We start from the raw sequence: 16422 nt of genomic DNA on the forward strand, positions 1-16422 counted from the left end.
CAGCAAGGACAAATACAGACACAATGTTTACAGTCACAGATTTTTAGCGATTTTTCTTTTTTTTTTAGAGATATTTTGGACAGAAATAAACATGTTATTTTATTCATTACAGCTTTGTGCAGTTTTATCCTTTATTATTTTCAAACTATTTTTATTGAACAGTATTTAAAAAAAAAAAAAAAACATGTTTCACATTAATTTGGTATATAAAGAAATCAACATTTAACAATAGAAACAAGTAAAAATAAGTAGGGGAGGTGAAAAAAATAATGATCAAAAAGAAATAAAAAAAAAAAAAAAAGGGAGGGGACGGGTACTATCCAAATTAATAATATTAAAATAGTGCATTTGTTCCTGTCAGAATATAATACAGAGAGTAATATAACCAATTGTATGTCTAAATATATTATATATCAATATGTAAGAGGACATATGGAATTGTCTACAGGATAAACTCTTTACTTATATCATTTTCCCAGGTGTACCAATGAAACAGCAAAACAGCAAAATCACTTTTTGAGGTGAGGGTTGCTGAAACCCCAGTTCATACCTTTTGTTATCGAGCACTAAAATCAGTGCTTCCTTAATTGATGGTAAAGTAGTAGACTTCCAATAGCAAGGTATGATCGACGTGGCCGCAATAAGAATGTGGCCTACCATGATTCTATCTAATTTACTTGATGTCTTAGGGAGATTTTTGAATATACCCACCTCTGGAGAAAATGTTATAATTGACGGATCTATTTTTTTAGTCCATGAACGTATTCCCTGCCAGAGCGGCTGCAATTTTGCACAGTGCCACCACATATGTGAAAGAGTACCAAGGCCTCCACAACCCCTCCAACACCTATCTGAATATTTTGTGTTCATCTTATAAAGTCTTGAAGGGGCCAGGTGCCACCAGTATATACATTTGTTGTGCTTTTCTATATGGTTGGAACACTGTGTGATCCCTTTGAGAGATGATGTGAAGGCAAGCCATTCCTCCAGGTCCCATTGCAAACCCAAATCTTTTTCCCAGGCTAGAATATAACCTGGTTTTGGATCTTGAACTGAAAAAAATAAGAACAACATAAGGAGATCATATATTTTTTATTTGAGTGAAATAAATAAAACATTTTTAAAGGTTTGAAATTTTTTATTTCTCAAATTTGTGGTTAGGATTGGGGATGTCAAGTTGCTCTTGTAGGATCTCAGTAACTGCGGAGCTCAATTATCATCCAAATCATATTACATATAAAAAAAATAAAAAAATATTTTTAGAATTTTTATATTTAAATTCTTCATTTAGGTTGAACATACATGCTTGTGGTACCCCAAAGGCATTCCACTCGCTTATACCAGTAACATTTGTGACAATGGGGTATTTAGAGGCTTTTGCACATTTTTATATTTAAAATGAAAACAAGTTAGGTAGTATTGAATCTTAAGTAAGACAAGTACATTAAGCATAACAATGCTGCAACTGCTAAAATCCATGTTTATCGTTTTGATCAGGCTTGTCTATGCAGTGAATAATGTGTTTTCAAGGTAGATATGCATATATGAGTATAATGTTGGGTTGAAAGCTATTGCCGAGCTGTGAACAAGTGTAGTGAGTGTTAAAGGCGGTAGGCCTATCGTTAGTGTCGGCTGTCGCCTAGTGTATAGATGTGGCCTCAGGCATTAGGCTGCTAGGTATAAGGTGGTAGCACGTTTATATAAACAAATTATAACAATGTAAGTTTTTTTTTCTTGGGACTGGAGTGTCCGACAATGCCCCTTACGGTAATACCAGTTCCAGTCCTGGATCAGCCGACCCCACACATGGGCCACTTGGGATAGACAGTCTCTGCGACTGGGGAGGGCAAGATCTCTCTGGCTTGATCGTTGTCGGCATGAAGCTGTGCTGTGGCTTGGTAGGTTGCTGTGGACCATGTATACTGTGGAGTATAGGCTTGCTGGTCTAAGGTGCTGTATCCAGGTGCTTTGCTGGGGCTTTGTGGCTGCCTGGCTGTCCCACTCTTATTTGTATGTGAGTGGTTGCATGCACCCAGTTTGCTCCAGACCTTCGCCCGTCGCCGTTGTTGCCGGTTCTTTTTGGGCCGCTTGTCCACCCCGAAGGCCCGCAGTGGAACTCCGTAGTGGCATCGGCGGGTCTCCGGACGGATCCATGAGGACACCATCTGAGCCGCTTGAAGGTAAAACACTCCCCTGTCACATAGTGTCACGTAGAGACTCGAGCAAAGTCGGTCCAGGGCTTCCAGGTGTTGCGAGTGTGGGTAGCTGTCTGCGTGCTCCTTCTTTGGCCCTTGCTGGGCGGCCATTTTAGGCATGCTCTGACACACTCGTGTCTCAGTAGACTGTTTAGCTGCGTTTCTCTGCCTCAAACTTCGTCCGCTTATCTGGCAGGGACCGGGATGACCCCCACCGGTCCAGGGGGGGGGGGGGGGTAGGAGATCTTTGTTGAATCTGGGGGTTCCGGCATCGAGGAGAGCGGCCGCCTCTCCCTGGCACTTACTCCCGCAGGCCGCAAGTTGTGTGTTGGGCCTCAGGCACCGACAGGCTCCAGAAAGGGTTCCTCTGATTCTGTGGTGCACCCCCTGTCTCGGGTGGCGCACCCCGATGGGTTTTTGAGCTGTGTGGCCGCCGGTAATGGCTTTATTCTGTCCGCCCGGCGGGAGCTCTTTCCCCACACGTCTGTGCTGCTTGGCGGTCAGACTCCGCCCCCCCCCATATAAAATTTTTCAAACGACATTAACAAATCATTGTTGGAAAAAAAACTAACAATATTGTTTATGAATTTGGAGCGCCAATCAGTCAAATCTATTTGTGGATAACATTGATTTAGGATAGAAAGCAACATAGCTCTTGATCAAGACAAGTTGGGTTTTAACGTTTTAAACAATACATCCCAAGCTTTTAATGAGATTTCTGTTGATGGAAACATTGTAGATAATGTAGGTCTTTTAGAAATAGGGAGCCAAATGAATTCTTTAATAGAGTATGGGTGTAAATTTTCTGTTTCTATCTCTAACCATCTTGGTTTATGTGAATCTAAATTAAATTTAATAGCAGCTGCTGCATTGACTGCATAATAATATTTTAAATCAGGCACTCCCATGCCTCTCCTACCCGTCAAGTTCTATAGATCCACTTTTATCCTTATTCTTAAAAAAAAAAAAAAAAAAAAAAATATGTTCATAATAATTTTTACATACATATACATAAACAGTACTGTACAGGTGAAGATATGAATGGTTAATTAAACATTTTTTCAATTTTATCAATTATTTTATTTGTATTGTTCTTTTTTTTAAAATATGCAAATATTTTACATGATGGCTTCTTAACATTCTCTCTGGACTCTGGAGCAAGAAAATCATTTCTCCAGATCAATATTGTTCAATTATATTATAAAAAAAACATATTTTCTATTTACTATATATATTTACTAAAATCTGCAAAAATATTTCCTATGCCTTGAAAGCTTACCTTCATCATCTAAAAACTGGTTTCAGCAGCTAATGAAAATGAGTTTTCTTTTTGCCCAGCAGTTGTTAGACCTGGACTTTGTACAAACATATGCTCCTCATTGCAATGAGGACAAATCTCCTTTCCATATTCTCGTGATGGCAGTTGCTTTTATTGGAATTTAGAGATTCCTATAAACATCACGCTTTAAAACTATATTAGTTGATGTGTCTTTGTTCAGTATTCATTTTAAACTGGCCTTGAAAACTGTGACACTTACTTTAGAAAACTATTGTGTACAGAAATGTTTATCAAACACAATCCTCAGCCACAACCTCAATACGCATGATAGGGGTCATGCTCCAGCAGAACAGGCTGCTCAAATAAATGGCATGTGTGTGTATATATATATATATTATATTTCTGCACTGTGGATGGTAAATATCAAAATCAGAAACTATATATAATTTTGTTATATATCAGGGAGTAAAATAGTTTAATTGCCTGATATCCATGCAGCAGAAGCTTTGGGACTGTGCTTGTAACTCACCCAGCCATGGACAGCAAGGGACGACAGATAGAAACAAAGGTTGTACAAATCCGATATTGCCAGCCAGAAAGAGAGGAAGAGAGTATACTGATTGACACCCATGGAAGGTTGCCCTACACATGGGGGGAAAAAATTATTGTATTGTCACAATAAAAGAGAGGCTGCACCATAACCAATACCGGAAGTTATGGTGTTAGAGTCGCCCTTTAAGTAACCAACTACAGTAAACTTAAATGACCACTTAAAGTATCCCCCCAAAAACTGTCAATCCTAACCTAGCTTGATTGTAGCATTATGGAACACAACAGCAAATTAGGAATATGATGCAATGTCCCCACTTAGAAAAATAGATTATTATCCGTTATCCCAATGCAATGAGAACAAATATTTTCTAAATAACAAGCACGATTGGAAAACGCTATTTAGTCTTCCATAGAAGTAAACAAATCCTAGCAAACAGACACAGTGTTTTTTGAATCGTGTAAACAGTAAACACTAGGCTGACATCCAGTCACAATAATATTGATTTAGCCCAGTTTATTTTAAAATTGTTTTACTGGCTGCCAAGATAAAGCAGAACAATCAAATTGATTGTACAACGTGATATAGATCCTCATGTCTTCTTGATTTATAATGATCCACAAAATTAGAAAAAATGAGGGCAGCGCAAATGTGCACACCAAGTGCTACAAAAATATTTATTTACAAGGACATAATGTACAAACGTTTCGGGTTCTCCCCTTTTTCAATGCATGTCCTTGGAGAACATTTTTTCCTATTTTTGTGGATCACTTTACCATGCTTGGAGCTGCAGAGGGAGGTGTCAGCAGCACAACAGGAGAAGTTTGTATATATCGATTTCCTCTTTGTACTGCAGTAACCCTTACCTCAGCTATATACTGATTTATAGTGATGGTTTCTTATGGAAATGAGGGCGCAGTGCCTTGTAGATAGTCTCGAATCCAGGAGATGTTCAGTGGATATGTGGAGAGAAAAGAACCAAGAGAAAACAATAACGTGTAATATCTTCTGACAGTTAGTGAAAGTAGTATTAAAACATACGTACAATTTTCAGGAGCTATAGATCAGCTCCAGATAGTAGCGCCTGGGTGGTACAATCCCTGCCTATGGATGTGGTGGTCCTGTAGGCCCTTGGCAAATGTTGTATCTTGATCTGATGGCAGTAGGAATTGTGTGTATCTTTAAACTTGAAAGCAGTGGGTCACCGTTGTAGATATGTATAGTAAAAAAAAAATGCTTACTGGTATAACATTGAAAATAAATAAAATAAGAGATACTAACAAAAGGGGAGCAAACAAAGTTTTGTTGCTCAATCCCAATCGCATAGGTGGTATAATCCCCACTGTCACGTTTAAACATTTGTTATGAAGGAACACAACTGCAGATTTCTTCATAGTTCGAATATTTATTAGAAGTAATTGGTATTGACTTTAATTCCAAATTACAGGTACTGTAGCATTAAGTAATAAACGATAACTGAAGTCCACAATTATATGCACTGTAGCTTTAAGGAGTAAACGATAACTGAAGTCCACAATTATATGCACTGTAGCTTTAAGGAGTAAACGGTAACTGAAGCAGCAAGAGTCATTTAGTAGCAATAATCAATTAGGTGATAAGAAGTTACAATTAACTGTTCCACAGGCTTTAACTGAAGTAAGATAGATGCAGCTAACTGAGACAAGTATGAGTTGAAGTTAGCTGTAACGGTTGGCTTTAACGAAGGACTTTGGAGACAGGAAATAACAGTTTGAGATGTAACGCTTATCACAGAGGTTTTACTTAGCTTCCGGCACATAGAACACTGGTTCCCGAGATTTCCTCAGAGGCGGTTTATCCTGCATGGATAGAGGTCAGCTTTAGCCGTGGTTGAGGAAAGGTGAAGGGAACTTGAAGTCTTCCAGTCCGGTCCGGTAAGCAGCAGGCTTTCACAACGATGTTGCAGCCGGTTCGTGAGTACGGAACGTAGTTCATTAATCCAGCGTTGAGCAGCTGGTGCGGTCAGATTAAATAGGGAGACCGGGGCATGAAGAGGTGTGGCTAAGCTCCTCGGAACCAGGAATTTAAGGGGATATCATAATTAAGGCATGACAGTATCCCCCCCTTAATGAGCAACCTCTGGGTGCTATTGACTTGGCTTAGAAGGGTAGCGTTTGTGAAACTGGGAAACCAATTTGTCAGCATGAACGTCAGAGGAGTTTTCCCATGTATCTTCATCAACTCCATATCCTTTCCATCTGATGAGATATTGTAAGGAGCCACGATGGATCCTTGAATCCAGTATACTTTGAATCTCATATTCTTCTTCACCCTGGACCAGTATGGGGTCAGGAGAAGTAGTGACATTCCTTTGGAAAGGGTCAGGATGATGAGGCTTCAGCAAGGACACATGAAAAACAGGATGTAGCTTTAAAGTTGGTGGAAGTTTCAATTTAACAACATTACGGTTGATAATCGATAGTATTGGAAAAGGACCAAGAAAAAGAGAACTTAACTTCTTTGATGGACGGTTTGTAGAAATGTTCTTTGAGGAAAGCCAGACAAGATCACCGATTTGATAAGAAGGTGAAGGTTGTCGTTTTGTATAAAAAAACTTCTTTTGAGTGGAGGAGGCCAATTCAAGATTGTCATGCAATTTTTTGAATAAAGAGGACATATGAGAGATTTGATTCGAATCGGAGAGATTAGATGAAGAACTTGTCTGAGCAGGAAATGAGGAAGGATGAAATCCATAATTGGATAGAAATGGAGTCATTTTACTGCTGGTATGAAAAGAGTTATTGTATGCGAATTCTGCCATAGGTAACCAAGTTATCCAATCGTCTTGTAAGTGAGAGCAATAACATCGTAGATATTGTTCTAAGCATTGGTTGACTCTTTCAGTTTGTCCATCTGTTTGAGGATGATATGCAGATGATAGTTTACGTTGGATATGAAGAGTGGCACATAAAGCAGTCCAGAATTTGGAGGTAAATTGAGTTCCTCGGTCTGAAATGATTTCGTCTGGCAGTCCGTGAAGTTTAACAATGTTGTCAAGAAATGTTTTCGAAAGTTCAGAGGATGAAGGTAACTTCTTTAAAGGAATGAAATGAGACATTTTTGTGAAGCGGTCTACTACCACTAAAATGGTAGTGTGATGATGAGAAGGAGGTAATTCTACCAAGAAATCCATAGAGATGGATTGCCAAGGTCGTTCAGGAATTGGTAAATTCAATAATTGACCAAATGGTTGATGATGGACATGTTTTGATCTTTGGCATACAGAACAAGATTTGACATAAGATTCAATAGTTTGGTCTTGACGAGGCCACCAATAGTATCTTTTAGACAATTCAAGGGTCTTCTTTATACCTGGATGACCTGCCAGAGGAGAATCATGAATAAATTCGAGTACTTTAATTCTGAAGGATGGAGGCACGTAAATCCGGTCTTTGAAATAGTAGAGACCGTTTTTCTTAGATAATTTAATTGATTTAGGAAGTTCGAGAGCATCTTCACTGAGATCTTTAATGTCGTCAATAAGAGAAGATAAGATTCCAATGACTTTAGGCGAAGGAGGTTCAATTTTAGTGTCTTTATGGATCCTGGAAAGGGCATCAGCCTTTTTGTTTCTAGACCCAGGTCTAAAGACGATTTGGAAGTTGAACCGGGAAAAAAAGAGATTCCATCTTACTTGTCGAGCAGACAGTGTTTTATTGGAGTGAAGATATTCGAGATTTTTATGGTCAGTATAAATGATTAAAGAATTCTGAGCACCTTCAAGAAGGTGTCTCCAGGTTTCTAAAGCCACTTTGATACTTAATAATTCTTTTTCTCCTGTAGGATAATTCTTTTCAGCAGGAGATAATGATCGTGAGAAGAAGGCGACAGGATGAAGAGGGTCTTGAGGAGTTTTGTGTTGAGAGAGGACAGCTCCAATTGCAAATTCCGAAGCATCCGTTTCAAGGACATAAAGATATGAAGGATTTGGAAGTTGAAGAATAGGAGCTGTTGTAAACTTTCTCTTTAATTCAGTGAAGGCAGTTTGAGCCTTCTCGTTCCAATTGAAGGGATGGTTTTTTCTGTTAAGTTGATTGAGTGGGTGAACGATCTCAGAGTAGTTTTTAATAAATTTTCTGTAGAAATTGGCGAATCCTAGAAATCGCTGTAATTCTTTTACTGTGGACGGAACAGGCCAGTTGATGATACAATCGACTTTTGCATTGTCCATACCTATTGAATGAGGGGAGATGACATAACCTAAGAAGGTTATTTCTTTGACATGAAAAAGACATTTTTCAGGTTTAGCGAATAATTTGTGAGTTCTGAGTCTTGATAACACCCATCTGACATGTTTTCTATGTTCCTCAGGAGTGTTGGAGTATATGAGAATATCATCTAAATAAATGATGACACAGACGTCCAATAGGTCTCTAAAGATATCATTTATGAAGTGTTGAAAAGTTGCAGGGGCGTTGCAAAGGCCAAAAGGCATCACCAGATATTCAAAGAGGCCATACCTTGTTCGGAAAGCAGTCTTCCATTCATCATTAGCCTTTATCCTGACGAGATTATATGCCCCGCGAAGGTCAAGCTTTGTATAGATGGTAGCAGTTTTCAATCGTTCAACCAGTTCATTGATGAGAGGAAGAGGATAACGATTTTTAACTGTTATTTTATTTAAAGCTCTGTAGTCAATGATAGGACGAATAGTCTGGTCTTTGTTTCTTACAAAAAACATACTTGAGGCAGCAGGTGAACTAGAGGGTCTAATAAACCCTTTCCGTAGATTTTCATCTAGATATTCCTTAAGAATTTGTAGTTCAGCCTCAGAGAGAGGGTAGATGTGCCCAAATGGTACTGGGGCACCAGGTATGAGGTCTATAGGACAATCGTAGGCACGATGAGGCGGGAGCGTTTCAGCTTCTTTTTTACTGAAGACATCTGAAAAGTCTGAATAACAAGAGGGTATGGTTGGTTCTTTAGAGATTTGAAGAATAGGAATTTGTTGTAAACATGTTTCTTTACAATAATGTGAGTTAAAGGTGATAGAGAAAGGAGACCAAGAAATTTGAGGGTTGTGGTTCCTTAACCAGTTGATCCCTATTATAACGGGATAGAGAGGTGACGGAATAACATCGAATACTAGAAATTCAGTATGTATGTGATTTGTGGTTACCTTTAGAGGGATGGTTTCATGAAGAATCGGTCCCGAGGAGATAAAGGAGCCATCAATCACTTTAATAGGAACAGAGTTAGCTTTTTGAATACAAGGAATTCTATTCTTTGTTACAAAGGTTGAATCGATGAATACTCCATGTGCACCAGAATCGATGAGAGCTTCAGTCACAATTCTCACCTTATCCCACTGTAAGACAAGCGATACAGTTAAGAACGGATTGGTTGATGTTGAAGGGAGTGCACTGAAGATAGCAGAGGTATAAGCTTGTCTACCGGCCTTTGTCCGTTTTAATAAGGGACAATCAGAAACCAGATGATCTTGAGAGGCACAATACATGCATAGGTTTAGTTGACGTCGTCGGTTCTTCTCTGCAGGAGTAAGAGGACTTCGTATTACCCCTATTTCCATAGGTTCACTTGGTAAGGAAGTCTTTTCTGGAGCTTTTGAGGGAGTGAAAGGCTTACGGTCTTTAGAATGTAAAAGGGCTTTTTCTGCCTTTCTTTCTCTTAATCTTCTGTCAATGCTGATTGATAATTGAATTAGAGCGTTCAAAGTACTAGGAAGTTCTGTTCTAGATAGTTCGTCTTTTACAGCTTCAGATAACCCAATTCGAAATTGGTTGCGCAATGTGATGTCATTCCATTGCGTTTCTACAGACCATCTTTTGAATTCAGCAATATAATCTTCAACGGGTCTATTTCTTTGCTGTAATGTTCTGATTGTTAAATCAGCTGTGGCTTGTTTGTTAGGATCTTCATAGAGGAGAGACATGGCTTCAAAGAATTCTTCCAGTGAATCTAAGATGGGGTCATCGTTTTCCAGAAAGGAATGGGCCCATTACATAGGTTCACCTCTTAGAAAGGAAATAACCGAACAAACTTTAGTTCTTTCTGTAGGGTAGGATCGAGGTTTCAAAGCAATTAACAATTTGCAGGAGTTGAGGAACTCTCTGTATTTTGAACGATCTCCAGAGAATATTTCAGGGTTACACACAGCAGGATCACTAACCGAGTGCAGAGTAGTATGAGGAGTATGAGTTTGTAAATCTCTGACATAGGCGAAAAGTCTTTCGTGAGTAACTTGCAGTTCTTGCACACCTTGGGCTAGTGTATCAACTCTTTGATTCAACGTAGTTATAGTAGAATCGAAATCTGCTGGATCCATTACAATGGCTGGATTAATCTCTAACGTTTAAACATTTGTTATGAAGGAACACAACTGCAGATTTCTTTATAGTTCGAATATTTATTAGAAGTAATTGGTATTGACTTTAATTCCAAATTACAGGTACTGTAGCATTAAGTAATAAACGATAACTGAAGTCCACAATTATATGCACTGTAGCTTTAAGGAGTAAACGATAACTGAAGTCCACAATTATATGCACTGTAGCTTTAAGGAGTAAACGGTAACTGAAGCAGCAAGAGTCCTTTAGTAGCAATAATCAATTAGGTGATAAGAAGTTACAATTAACTGTTCCACAGGCTTTAACTGAAGTAAGATAGATGCAGCTAACTGAGACAAGTATGAGTTGAAGTTAGCTGTAACGGTTGGCTTTAACGAAGGACTTTGGAGACAGGAAATAACAGTTTGAGATGTAACGCTTATCACAGAGGTTTTACTTAGCTTCCGGCACATAGAACACTGGTTCCCGAGATTTCCTTAGAGGCGGTTTATCCTGCATGGATAGAGGTCAGCTTTAGCCGTGGTTGAGGAAAGGTGAAGGGAACTTGAAGTCTTCCAGTCCGGTCCGGTAAGCAGCAGGCTTTCACAACGATGTTGCAGCCGGTTCGTGAGTACGGAACGTAGTTCATTAATCCAGCGTTGAGCAGCTGGTGCGGTCAGATTAAATAGGGAGACCGGGGCATGAAGAGGTGTGGCTAAGCTCCGTGGAACCAGGAATTTAAGGGGATATCATAATTAAGGCATGACACCCACCAAGGATATAGCTGGAGTTTTCCTCTTGATAAAATATTTTTTAAAAACTTCCAGGGGGGTCCAAAATGGTGTTAAAATGGGGTGGGACCTATAGTCCTACCCCTGGCCCCCACCCATGAGCGGCAGGTGGGGGCCCGAAATGACTATGGGGAACCTATTGTCCTCCCCCCTAACCCCCACCCATGGGCAACAGGTTGGGGCTAAATGTAAACCTCTCCCCAGGTGACTAGGGGTCTCCAAGCCCCTAGTCAACCCCCCCCCCCCACCCAAAAATGTTTTAATAAAGACCTACCTACCATCCCTCACCTTAAAAATAGCTAGGGGGAACAAGAAAACTAAATACCTGTAAATAATAAATAACCTACCATTTGATTTTTTTTCTAAAATCTTCTTTTTTCAGCCCCAAAAAGGCCAAATAAGAATCCATAATACCTGTCGCAACTGTTAAAAAAACGAAAATATATAAATTTTTGTAAAATATTTTTTTACAAATGCACGGTATCTAGTGTTGGCAGATGACGTGTCCCACAGGGACTTCATCTACCCACACAAATATGGCGGCGCCCAGGACCTATGTCCGGGCAGAAAATAAGGACTAAAAAATAGGTAGTATGGGGGGCTTAGGGGCATTTGGGGGCAACTATGGGGACAATTAGATGTAGTGGAGTCAGGAGGGGGGTTAAAAAAAAACAAAAAACGGGATTCGGCCATGACAGTGCCACTTTAACAATTAGATACATCAAAGGTAAATAAAAACACAAACATATAAAAACATAACATGCTTGGTGTTTAATGCTTAAAATACAATTAAAAGAAAAAAAAAGCAAGCTGATCTATAGCTCCTGAAGATTGTTTGTTTTTATACTCCTTTCACTAACTGTCAGAAGATATTACACTATTTTGTTTTCTCTTGTTTCTTTTCTCTTCAAATATACACTGAACATCTCCTGGATTTGAGACTATCTACAAGGCACTGCTTCCTCATTTCCATACTAAACTGTACTTTTTTCCAGAGGGAAGAGACTCTGGTTTGGTGGTTTGGATTGGTATAGCTGCCTACTTATACTTTCATTAGCGCTAGAAATCCTTTATTTGTTTTATTATAATGATGGTTGCATTCTTAATATAAAACATTTTGTTTTTAGGAAAAGCCCTGGGAAGTGCCTTGGATGAAGTTAGAAAAGATGATCAACACTCTAGTCCTGAACTATTGTCAGTGTCTGCTTCACATGGAGGAGTACTATGAAGTTCTGGAACAGACAACAGATCTTATCCAACACCACCCAGGTTACAAAATATACAAGGGCTTGACATTTAAAGTAACAGTTTAATTTACATGCGCTTTTGGGTCTATAACAATTAGGTGATTGGAAAACATATTCTACTGCAACTGACATGTATTATTATTATTATTGCCATTTATATAGCGCCAACAGATTCCGTAGCGCTTTACAATATTATGTGCCTCTCTGCAGGAGTGTGAGAGAAACACTCTAATCAGGATCAAAGGTTTACTACTTAAATAAGAGGTAAATCGGTTTTAAAATATCAGGAAGTATTACTTTACTGAGAGGTTAGTGAATGCATGGAATAGCTGATGCAGATTAATTTAGAAATAAACAAATATGTTTAAATGTCTATCTGTTCCTGTCCAAATCTGAGATGATTAAATTGCGTATACGCAGAAGTAAGTTCACACTGACACATGGAGTTCAGGTTAAAAGCACTTCAGAAAATTTAATGGCATCTGGGTTAGAAAACGGGTATGCAGACCCTTTTAAAGGCAAAATGACATCATCATTGAATATCAGATAATAACAAATAAACATCATTAATTGGATTAAATGTTAAGTGACTATATCAGTGTCCACCCATCAATATTATTAATTGGCTCAGGGATTTGAGTGACTAGCTAGGTGTCCTCCCACCGGGAGGTGGTATTGTTCTGGACACGGGTGTGGACAGAAGGCTCAAGAGCCATCTTTCCCAGCATGAGGTTTACTCGGTGGAAAGGGGGGCTTGAGCGTCATTTTACACAGTCAGTGATGTCAGGTCTTGTGGTCAGGTGCAAGGTTCTCTTATGAATAGAACATTTCATTAGTACAGTGTTCTCATGGCCTTCAAATTATACTATGTTGCAAGTTAAAGGAAATTCAGCAGTTCCTGGGTTAGTCATGTCTTTATAGAAAATACAGTCTCTGTTCATTGTGTTAAATGTTGCTGGGAAATTCTGTCATGTAATATAGTTTAAAATGGATTAAAATGGAGGATCTGTCAGGTAATGAGGACAAAATTGAGGGTTTGTCACAGTGTGAGGTTAAAATGGAGTTAGTACAATAATTCAGTACAAGTTCAATAAAGATTTTTTAATAATTCTACATCAGTCCCCCCTATGAAATGTTAGATTCTAAGAGATAAACTTTATTGGTTAGTTTCAGAAGACAGGTAAGCCCAAAGGCACAAAACCCTATGAAGTAACGGTTCTTAAAGTCTTCTTAGTTCTTCAGAGGGACATCATAAATAGACAAGCTTACATTACCATATGGACCTGTGTTATCTGGAGTGTAGGCACAACAAGTCATGGTGACAGGTAAACATTGTTGGTTGCAATAGATATAATAAATGCAAATCAAAATATTATTATTAGCAGTGACGGTTGGGAAAATGGACTCAAACTTTCCTTTTACTGCAAAATCATCTGGTACCCCCCTTGGCACATCTATGGCATCAATATATATATATGTCAAACTTTCCCTTTAGAGGGGTGCTCCTCTTTATGTTCTGAAGCATGAATGTGGTGTGTCAAGAGTACCTTGTCATGTATTATGTGTATGGACATAATAACCTTGGCTAGGGCACATTTGCTTATGCATTGTAGTATTAAACTTGTCCCACGCTACATCAGCGTAGGTGGACTCGTATCATTTAGTCAATATTAATATCACCACAAACTCAGGATGGGCAAATAATCCTGAGGAAGCTTGGCGTTTGGATCTTTTTAGCTTCACGAGGTCTCCTTTTGGGGTCCTCGGCTTTCCATCGATGGCAGGTGGTCAGGCATTATTATGGCCGTCAAACACCTACTTGTTGGTATCTTTTTATTTATTTTTTAACAAGTAATTTTTTCTTTAGAGTCAAAAGTGTGTCAAAATCAACAAATGTTACTTCTCATGTTGCAGAGAGAGAGAGAGTCTTGAATCTGGAACAATGAATCCACTGAGTGATCTCTGCAACTTTCACAATGCACTATTGGGTATATGGTCTTGGTTGTCACATTGATGACCGGCTAGGCTTCTGGCCATCCTGACAAAATGTCTATTATAACTAGTGCATATTTGACCCAGCAGCTCTTTGTCACCTGGATTCTTGAAAGGGATATTGAGAGTTAGCTAGGTGCTTTAGAGTATTTAGAGATCAAAGAGTTCATGAGGGTCTTGGATAGGTATAAAGTTCCATGGGCTCACTGCCCAGTACATGTTTTTGGGTAAACAGAGCTTGAGAGTGTTGGAGTACAGCCCGTCTTCAAGGGTTGCCCCTTTCTGTTTTTCCAGCTTTGTATTTCTTCAGGGTCAGCAGCTGCTTGTCATTCTTTCAGAAGCTTGAGATCTGTAGGTAGGATCTACATGGTGAGTATAGAAGTTTCTTTAGCGGACACCATTCTGTCCACTTCCCTTGGTGCACTTGTGGCTTGGTTGGCAGCTTTTAGTCAGCATAGTGGTGCTTCTTATCTTCCAGATTGATCCAAAATAATGTGCTGCACCCAGGGCATATCTTGAGTCAGTGTAGGTATTGGCATGTCTTCCTTCAGGCATTTTGTATGCCACTGAGAAGGCTGTCAATTCAGCGTCTTGAGCAGATGTGGGTGAGGAAAGTGAAGATGCTTGACGTACCTGATCTTTTGTAGCAACAGCAAATCCAGTATGGTACCTTTCCTCTTTATCCGCAAACAGGGTGGAGTCAGGATCTGGTAAAGCTACTGCATGCTCTGTTGAAAGGTGTCTTGTTTCTTCTTTCATCTGTTCAAAGCAACCATGAGGAGCAGTAGAAGAGGTTTCCTCACCTATTTCTGTGTGAGATTGGGGGGTATTTGTCTTTCTATTTACAGTTCTCTTGCTGACCCCCCTCTGTAGAGAGTTGTAAATTGAATGTTCATGTTTTGTTCTAATGAGTCAGGTTCCTTTCATGAGATTTCTGGGGACTTAGTGAAGAAAAAACATGAGGGACAGCCACCTCCCTTACAGGTGTCTTACTTCCATGGGAATCTGGGTCAGGACCGCACTATTTCCTTGAGAGTGCCCAAAACAGTTCTTTCATGATGAAGTGCACCTCCACCAGTCTGAATAATGTGTGGTAGTGTGGTATTCCCCCCTGGGAAGTGGCGGAAGAGTGGCCAGAGCAACTTTTCTTCAAAATATAATGTTGTCAGGTAGAGGCAGAGTTGTCTATGCGCGGAGGAAATTGGTAAGGAATAAGAAGGGAGGAAGCATATAAAGGATATAGATATGGCAGTGGGGAGATGGAAGAATGTGTAGTGGATAGAGTGAGAGGGGAAGAAGGTGGAGTAGGAGGAGGAGAAGGTGGAGTAGAGGGAGGAGTAGAAAGAGGAGAGAGGAGTAAGAGCAGGAAGAAGGAGTAGGAGGAGGAGAAGGTGGAGTAGAGGGAGGAGTAGGAGGAGGAGAAGGAGGAATAGAGGGAGGAGTAGGAAGAGGAGGGAGGAGTAAGAGCAGGAGGAAGGAGAGAGAGTAGAGGGAGGAGTAGGAGGAGGAGTAGAGGAGAAGTAGGAGGAGAGAGGAGAAGGTGGAGTAGAGGGAGGAGTAGGAGGAGAAAGTGGGAGGAATAGAGGGATGAGTAGGAAGAGGAGAGAGGAGAAGGTGGAGTAGAGGGAGGAGTAGTAGGAGGAGTAGAGGAGAGGTAGGAGGAGAAGGTGGAGTAGAGGGAGGAGTAGGAGGCGAAAGTGGAGTAGAAGTAGGAGGAGAGAGGAGAAGGTGGAGTAGAGGGAGGAGTAGGAGGAGAAAGTGGAGAAGTAGGAGGAGAGAGGAGAAGGTGGAGTAGAGGGAGGAGTAGGAGGAGAAAGTGGAGTAAAGGGAGGAGTAGGAAGAGGAGGGAGGAGTAAGAGCAGGAGGAAGGAGTAGGAGGAGTAGAGGAGAAGTAGGAGGAAAGAGGAGAAGGTGGAGTAGAGGGAGGAGTAGGAGGAGAAAGTGGAAGACTGTAGATGAAGGGGAGGGATCGGTGGAAGGAGTAAGCGGGGGTGGGCAGGTAAGGGAGCAGACAGGTGATGTAGCAATGAAGGATACATCAG

The 16422-nt window shown here is 40.0% G+C and overlaps 1 protein-coding gene across 1 annotated transcript in view; it reads left to right on the top strand.

The window, feature by feature from the left end:
• AIPL1 (aryl hydrocarbon receptor interacting protein like 1) overlaps positions 1 to 16422 on the top strand; it is a 67424-nt gene that overhangs the window by 19555 nt on the left and 31447 nt on the right. Inside the window, exon 5 of the mRNA XM_063449755.1 lies at positions 12269 to 12410. Coding sequence (XP_063305825.1) covers positions 12269 to 12410 — 142 coding nt within the window. The remainder of the gene's footprint in view (positions 1 to 12268; positions 12411 to 16422) is intronic.

The sequence above is a fragment of the Pelobates fuscus genome, chromosome 1 (genome assembly GCF_036172605.1).
Source record: "Pelobates fuscus isolate aPelFus1 chromosome 1, aPelFus1.pri, whole genome shotgun sequence".
Taxonomy (NCBI): Eukaryota; Metazoa; Chordata; class Amphibia; order Anura; family Pelobatidae; genus Pelobates; species Pelobates fuscus.